The 6656-nt window shown below is 44.6% G+C and overlaps 1 protein-coding gene across 1 annotated transcript; it reads left to right on the top strand.

The window, feature by feature from the left end:
• The first annotated feature begins 2496 nt into the window (after positions 1-2496).
• On the top strand, positions 2497-5611 carry LOC136678160 (transcription factor JunD-like). The gene has a single exon (XM_066656076.1). The coding sequence runs from the start codon at positions 2865-2867 to the stop codon at positions 3642-3644; it is 780 nt and encodes a 259-aa protein (XP_066512173.1). The 5' UTR covers positions 2497-2864; the 3' UTR covers positions 3645-5611.
• Positions 5612-6656: the final 1045 nt, after the last annotated feature.

Consider the following 6656-nt stretch of genomic DNA (forward strand, 5'->3'; position numbering starts at 1 on the left):
TAGCAACAGATGATGCTGGCACCTCTCGGTTGCAGACGGTCCACGGACGTCACTGTTTCCTGACGTCACATCAGCCCCCTCCTCCCGCCCTCCACTACTTTCCCCGACTGCACGGTTATTTATGGAAACTGAAAGAGGCAAGCACGGCAAGCAGTGTGATTCATTCACATCTTCAAGGTGTCATGGCTGAGTCCCCATTGATAAATATCAGTAGGTGTGTTTCAGTTTCTGCACCTGCAAATATGGGAAATTTGATGCCCCAGGCGAACTCTAGCCACACAGATTTTTATCGTTAATAGAAAGTAAACAGTCAAGGAGGGGAAAAATATACACATGTATTTTGTTAAATGGAAAACTGCACCAAATCCATTAACTAAATATAATATCAGACTTTTTCACCTCTGCTGCAACACACTGATATAGCTGCTGCACAGCTCTCGGGAGTTCAGTGTATTCTCCCCGTGTCTTTTGTCTGTGAATACAGGTTTGACTGGAAAGGATTGGAGCTTGATTTTCTCCTATCTCTCAGAGACGACAGCATTAAGTGCAGTTCACCTGGCGATAGCACATATGATGCTCCCACTGAAAGTGACACTAAGTATCTGAAAAAAATGTAATGTCAAGGTTGTGGAACATTTGTTCATTTATTCATGTTCTGTAACTGCTTCATTGTAATCAGGGCTCTGGTGGGTCTGGAACATTCCTGGAATCATTGGGCGCAATGCAGGACATCACACAGTGCAATTATATATATATATGTTTTTGTCTATATCTCATTTTAATTTATTAATGCAATTAGTAGTGATAATTCTCTTTAAAACATGTGTAAATGTTTTGCCAGCACTGTAATGAATACTACTGAGATTAATCTTCCTTACAGTTCATTTTAATAACTATCACATTCACACAGTGGAAGAGCTATAAGATTCCACCTAAACATGCTACGTCTGACAGGTGTAAAGTTCAGATTAAACCTAATGCTAAAATGTATGGGTGCTAATTGTAAAGCCTCCTAAAATGCAACTGTTGTATGATTAGTTCTGGATCACAAACTCACTCCAACTAATCCCAGATGTAGAGCTCCATCACTCCAGAGAACACAGTTGCACTGCTCCACAGCCCAGTGCTGGGATAGGGGTGGGGCTACTCTTCTAGCCCATGCTTGGTATTGAGAATGGCAGATTCTCCAGAGCATTTCACTCTACTGGCAATTCCACTGAAGGCTGATGTCAGGAATAGGTAGGTGTTAATGTAGCTATTAACAGATCAATTTGGGTTTTCGTGTGCACTTGTGTTCTTAGAAATGAAACCATTGTGGGGAGTTTAGTTTCAGACGCCTAAAACCTTCACAATTATGGAATAAGTGTAACATTTCCAACCAGACAACTCTTTCTGCCCTTCCTTCTCTCTCCTCCGCCACTTTATGTGCCTCCTCCCCCTCTCTTTTCATTTGCAGACGTCCAAAAACCTCCACATGTTGGAATATAGGAACGTTTCCATCCAGACATGGTTTCTCGCCCCTCCTACCTAGTGATGAGCCATTTGCGAACGAGTCGATTCTTTGAATCGATTCTTTTATTATATTACGTGTTGTGTTAATTTAATTCAGCTTTACTCCAAATTAAGTATGCAAGTTACATTTTATGTAGCTATAATTCTTGAATTGTGTTGCAAACCTGACACTTTCATGCATTTTTCTATTTTACAGCATTCAAAGGATTTGACCTATTCTCTCTAGCGAGGCTAACAAAGTGCTTGTTTAGTCTTTCACCATTTCAAGGCTTCACTACTGCAGCTCCCTTCTAGTTGGTCTTCCTATGCATACCATCAGGCCCTTGCAACTGACCCAGAATGGAGCCGCATAATTTGCTGCTGTTGTTGCTACTCAGCACTGCATAACTGCGCTAGGTAACATCTGGATACAGGCAGGAAACCTTCTCCCTTGATTTAAAGAAAGTGCTGTATTGCTTTCTGCAACTATACGTGGAGCCCAGAAGCAAAAATACAAAATCTTACATAGTTTTACTTTCAACATACTAATTTACTTACTGTATTGGGATATGTCTCAGTCAGTACAGAATCATCTGAAATGAAGTCATCAAAGCCATATGGTTATGTGTGTGTGTGTGTTAGTTTTACCATTGTAGGTTGTTAATAGTTTTACAAACTTCAAAAACAACAACCTGCAGCGCTACAACAAGCAGGAGCTGAAAGAATCTATTCTTATTGATGAGCCGAGTCAATCGATCCGACACACTGGAAAAAAAGTGTACCTTTTAGCGCTAGCCCCACCCTCGCGCGTTCTACGTTCCTTTATGACATCACCCCACAATGCCCCGCACTGTTTTGAAGTTTGTGCCCGTCTCCGTAGCGACGGGACTCGAGCCACGCCCTCTTAGGCAAATGAGGCGGGAGGAAAACGTCATCTTGGTCCAATCTGCGCGCTCCGAAGTGACATAATGGAAATTTTTTTCTCGTGAACGAGAAAAACTTGCAAATGCCTTATTTTTCCGCCCAGGCTGAGAGCGAGGAGACGGCGGAGAGAGCAGCGCGTCTCAGTGAACACGAGCCAGTCACGAACCGAGTGAAAGGACGGGGAAAGGAGCTTCGAAAGGTTTGTTTTCAAGCCGGAGAGAAGGAAGGCAGAAACTCGTTTCTGTTCCAGTTTTGTAATGTTTGTGCCGTTCTCTGACTCGGAGAAGGCTAAATGGACAACGAGCTCATTTCCCCGCTTCTGAGGAAGTCCAGTGGGGAATAAAAACAAACCCTCCGTCCAGGAGAGCTTCTGAGAGATACACGGAGGGTTAAAGGGAGGAGGAGAGGGACACCCCAAAGACCACAACAAAGACACACGACGCGCCGAAATGAAGAAAGAAATGAGCCTAAACGCGGACGAGCAGAGCGCTGGCTCCGAGCTGAAGCCCGAGCTTAGGGACGGCGAGGCCATGCTCGCTTCCGCAGAACTGGGGCTTCTGAAACTCGCATCCCCGGAGCTGGAGCGGCTCATAGCACAGTCCACGACGCCCACGCCACCGCAGTTCCCGTACAGCAACGTTAACAAACCCGTCAGCGAGGAGCAGGAGTTCGCCGAGGGCTTCGTGAAGGCTCTAGAGGATCTCCACAAGCAGAACCAGCTAAACGGAGCCGGCGCGCTAGGCGGGAGGCTGCTAACGAGCAGCGCGGGCTTGGACCTGCCCGTGTACACGAACTTGAGCACGTACGGCACGACGGTGAACTACAGCACGGACACAATCCCGTTCCCCCCGCCACCGCATCAACCTCCACCTCCACCGCCGCCGGCCCCATCCGCCGAGCCGCTGAAGGACGAGCCGCAGACGGTTCCTGACGTGCAGAGTTTCGGGGAAAGCCCGCCGCTGTCACCCATCGACATGGACACTCAGGAGCGCATCAAGGCCGAGCGCAAAAAGCTGCGCAACCGCATCGCTGCGTCCAAGTGCCGCAAGCGCAAGCTGGAGCGTATTTCGCGACTCGAGGACAAGGTGAAGACGCTAAAGAGCCAGAACACGGAGCTCGCGTCCACCGCCAGTGTCCTCCGCGAGCAGGTGGCGCAGCTCAAGCAGAGGGTCCTGAACCACGTCAATAACGGCTGCCAGCTGCTGCCCACCCAGGTTCAGGCTTACTGATCTACTGACTTACAGCAGAAAGACACGGGCTCCCAGAGCCACTACCAAAAAACTGAGGGGGCACTTTTAGGGTGGGATCCAGGTTTGGGGGCTTCAGGTGACATGAGGCTGTGTGGATTGGGGGGGGCATGTTCAGCAGAAGCTTGGGTACTTTTGGTCAAATTTCATGTTTTATTGATCCTTTTAAGTGAAAGTAAGGGAACACGTACTTTACAGAGAATACACTTCCCTTTTTAGGTCCTTTTTGTTTAACCAACAGGATATAAATATTAAATATGCCATAAATATGACTTTTATCTTTTGTTTTATTTAAGGGAACAGTGTAATATATTTACATTAAAATTACAGCTTCAAAACCATTGTGATGCATCACTGTAACAGGGAGAATATAGCATCTGCCCTAGCTACTCTGGGCTCAGCATTGCAGAAACTGCACTATGTCATTTTTGGAGGAGGGTAGGAAAGCACCCCTCCATGGATTTCAGTACAGTGCTGTAAAAATGAAACACATTAAAGGGAGGCCCAAGAGCAACATTAATTCATTGTCTGCAAACACTTATCCAGTTCAGGGTCACGGTGGGTCTGGAGCCCACCCGGAATCACTGGGCACAAGGCAGGAACACACCCTGGAGGGGGCGCCAGTCCTAGGGCGTAATATACACAAAATGTCCATTACAGTGTGGTGGAATGAGTCCTCTTTATAAGCTGTGGACTTACTTTCATTTCAACAAAACAGAACATGACATCTGACTAGGTGTACCCAAACTATTGTACATGATTGTATGCCAGTGGTAAAGCCAATCTTTTTCTCAGTTTCACATAAAACTCCTCACTGAAGCTCAATCTCGAATGACCTGTGTAGAGCACTGTGTTGACTATGAAATAACTAAGCTTCTTTAACCAAATAGTGGTTTATACCTAATTCTGTGCATCCGTAGTAAAATGGCATGTGTTGTTGATTTTACATGTAAAAAAACATTAGTAACATACCATCCACAGCTAAGAAACATAAACATAACCGTGACTTCATCTCAACTAGTTCTATTGATCTGTAGAGATTACAAATTGGAAAAATATGAAACCTCACATGTTTTCCCCCAATAGGATAAATTCAGCCGGTGAACTACATATTAAAATCAACAACATGTCATCTGACCAGGAGCGCCCAAACATTTTACACAGCAACCCACTAAAAATGAATTTGCAAACTCTGTCTGAATCTAAAATGACTTCCTTAACCATATGTAGGTCATGAAATAAGTGCACTTAAGTAGTGCACACTATGTGTAATAGAAAGCCATATGTATACAGCAAAAGCTGAATGACATACCATATGTCGTTAACTAACATGTAGTTAGTGTAGTAGTCATTGTATGATTACTTATGTAGTGCACTACCTAGGGAATAGGGAGCATTGAGAAAGAATAGTAAGCATCAGCTGAAACTGGACTAAAACAAGAGCTTCAGAATATGACCCATTTTGTTTCCAGATGGCCCAGGATGTCCAAACCCACCCTATTTTGGTGCTGATGTAAAAATGGGTTTTTACTATGTTTACACGGTTTTGTAGCAATTGATTTTGGATTTATATGGACCCTCTGTTGGAAAGAACACTACTCTGACTTTCAAACCTCTTTGGGACACAGGAGGACGACTAAAAACAGCAGTGTTTTGCATGATCTCTGCGAGACAAGCTCAATGGGTGCAACCAAACACAGATTGTCATGCATGCACTCCTCATGTGTAAAGCCTTATTTGTCTATGAGCACTTATTACCCAATGACCTTATCTATTTTGTATACAGCTATTCACACAATGTCTTATATTCTCTTATGTCGATTGTGAACTGTTCGGTGTTTGTTCTTTTTTCTTTTTTTTATCCTGGAGTCACTTGTTTTTAAATGTTTTCAATTTTAGAAATCGTCACGTCTGTGTATTGTGAGTTTACGAGTGTGTAATAAAAGTGTTACTACATTTGTTCAATTGATTTATTTGTTGACTGCTTTTCAGATATGGCCACAAAGCTGGGAAGAGTCACTTGGGCACAGTTTTAGTGTTTTTCACAGAGAAGACACTGGCTAGATTAAAGTGGAAGTGCTCATAATTCTTAAACAAACTCACTGTCATTTTACTGGTGAAAACAACAGCTGTGAATATGACAAATACTTCAGCATGTCATTACAGAAAAGAAGGACACCTGGAGGCTGTGAGTGGTACAGCGTTAATGCTCTATGTTGTGCCTTAGTGAGAAACCCAACAACGAGAATCAGCTAAAATGCTAGTATCTATTAATCACAAGCTTTTGGATTGAAACCTGTCTGAGGCTGATGACAATATGAATGCTGTAGACATGCACACTGAAAGAACAGCACTGTACTGAGATTTTGTAGTGCACTTATTTTAGCCCCTTCCTGGATCAGGGCCTTGTCGTGGCAGAAGGGCTTGTGTGGTCTCATGACCTCCAGGGCTATGTCGTCGGGAGCTGTTAGCTCCCAGTAGGGTCTCCCATGTCAAACAGATCTGGAGTGAAGATCCAGACAAACATGATCCAAAAGCATCCCTATGAGTACACATTAAAACTCAGTGTACCCTGCCCGGGAGTGGGTTACCGGGACCTACCCCTGGAGCCAGGCTTGGGGGTAGTGTCCGACGGTGAGCGCCTGGTGGCTGGGCAGCCCACGTAACCCTGCCGGGCTCAGCCCGAAATGGCAACGTGGGATGATCATGTGGGCGTGCGGTGCAATGTCCCCCTGTTGCCATCATGACCCTGAAATGGAAAAGCGGAAAAGAAAATGAGATGAGATGAGACTTATTTTAGCACTGAACATTAAGATGTATATCATAGTGACAACATTGTTCCTGAGAATCACAAGTAAAGCTGCTTTGCTCTGTAAGGCTTAGAAGTTAAATGTTTCAAAGATATGGAGAACACGGAACCCCTAACAACCATGCAATACTGGGCAACCACCAAACCTGTCCGAGTGTCATCTTTGAAAAACAGGAGAAACTCAA

This window comes from Hoplias malabaricus, chromosome Y (genome assembly GCF_029633855.1).
Source record: "Hoplias malabaricus isolate fHopMal1 chromosome Y, fHopMal1.hap1, whole genome shotgun sequence".
Taxonomy (NCBI): domain Eukaryota; kingdom Metazoa; phylum Chordata; class Actinopteri; order Characiformes; family Erythrinidae; genus Hoplias; species Hoplias malabaricus.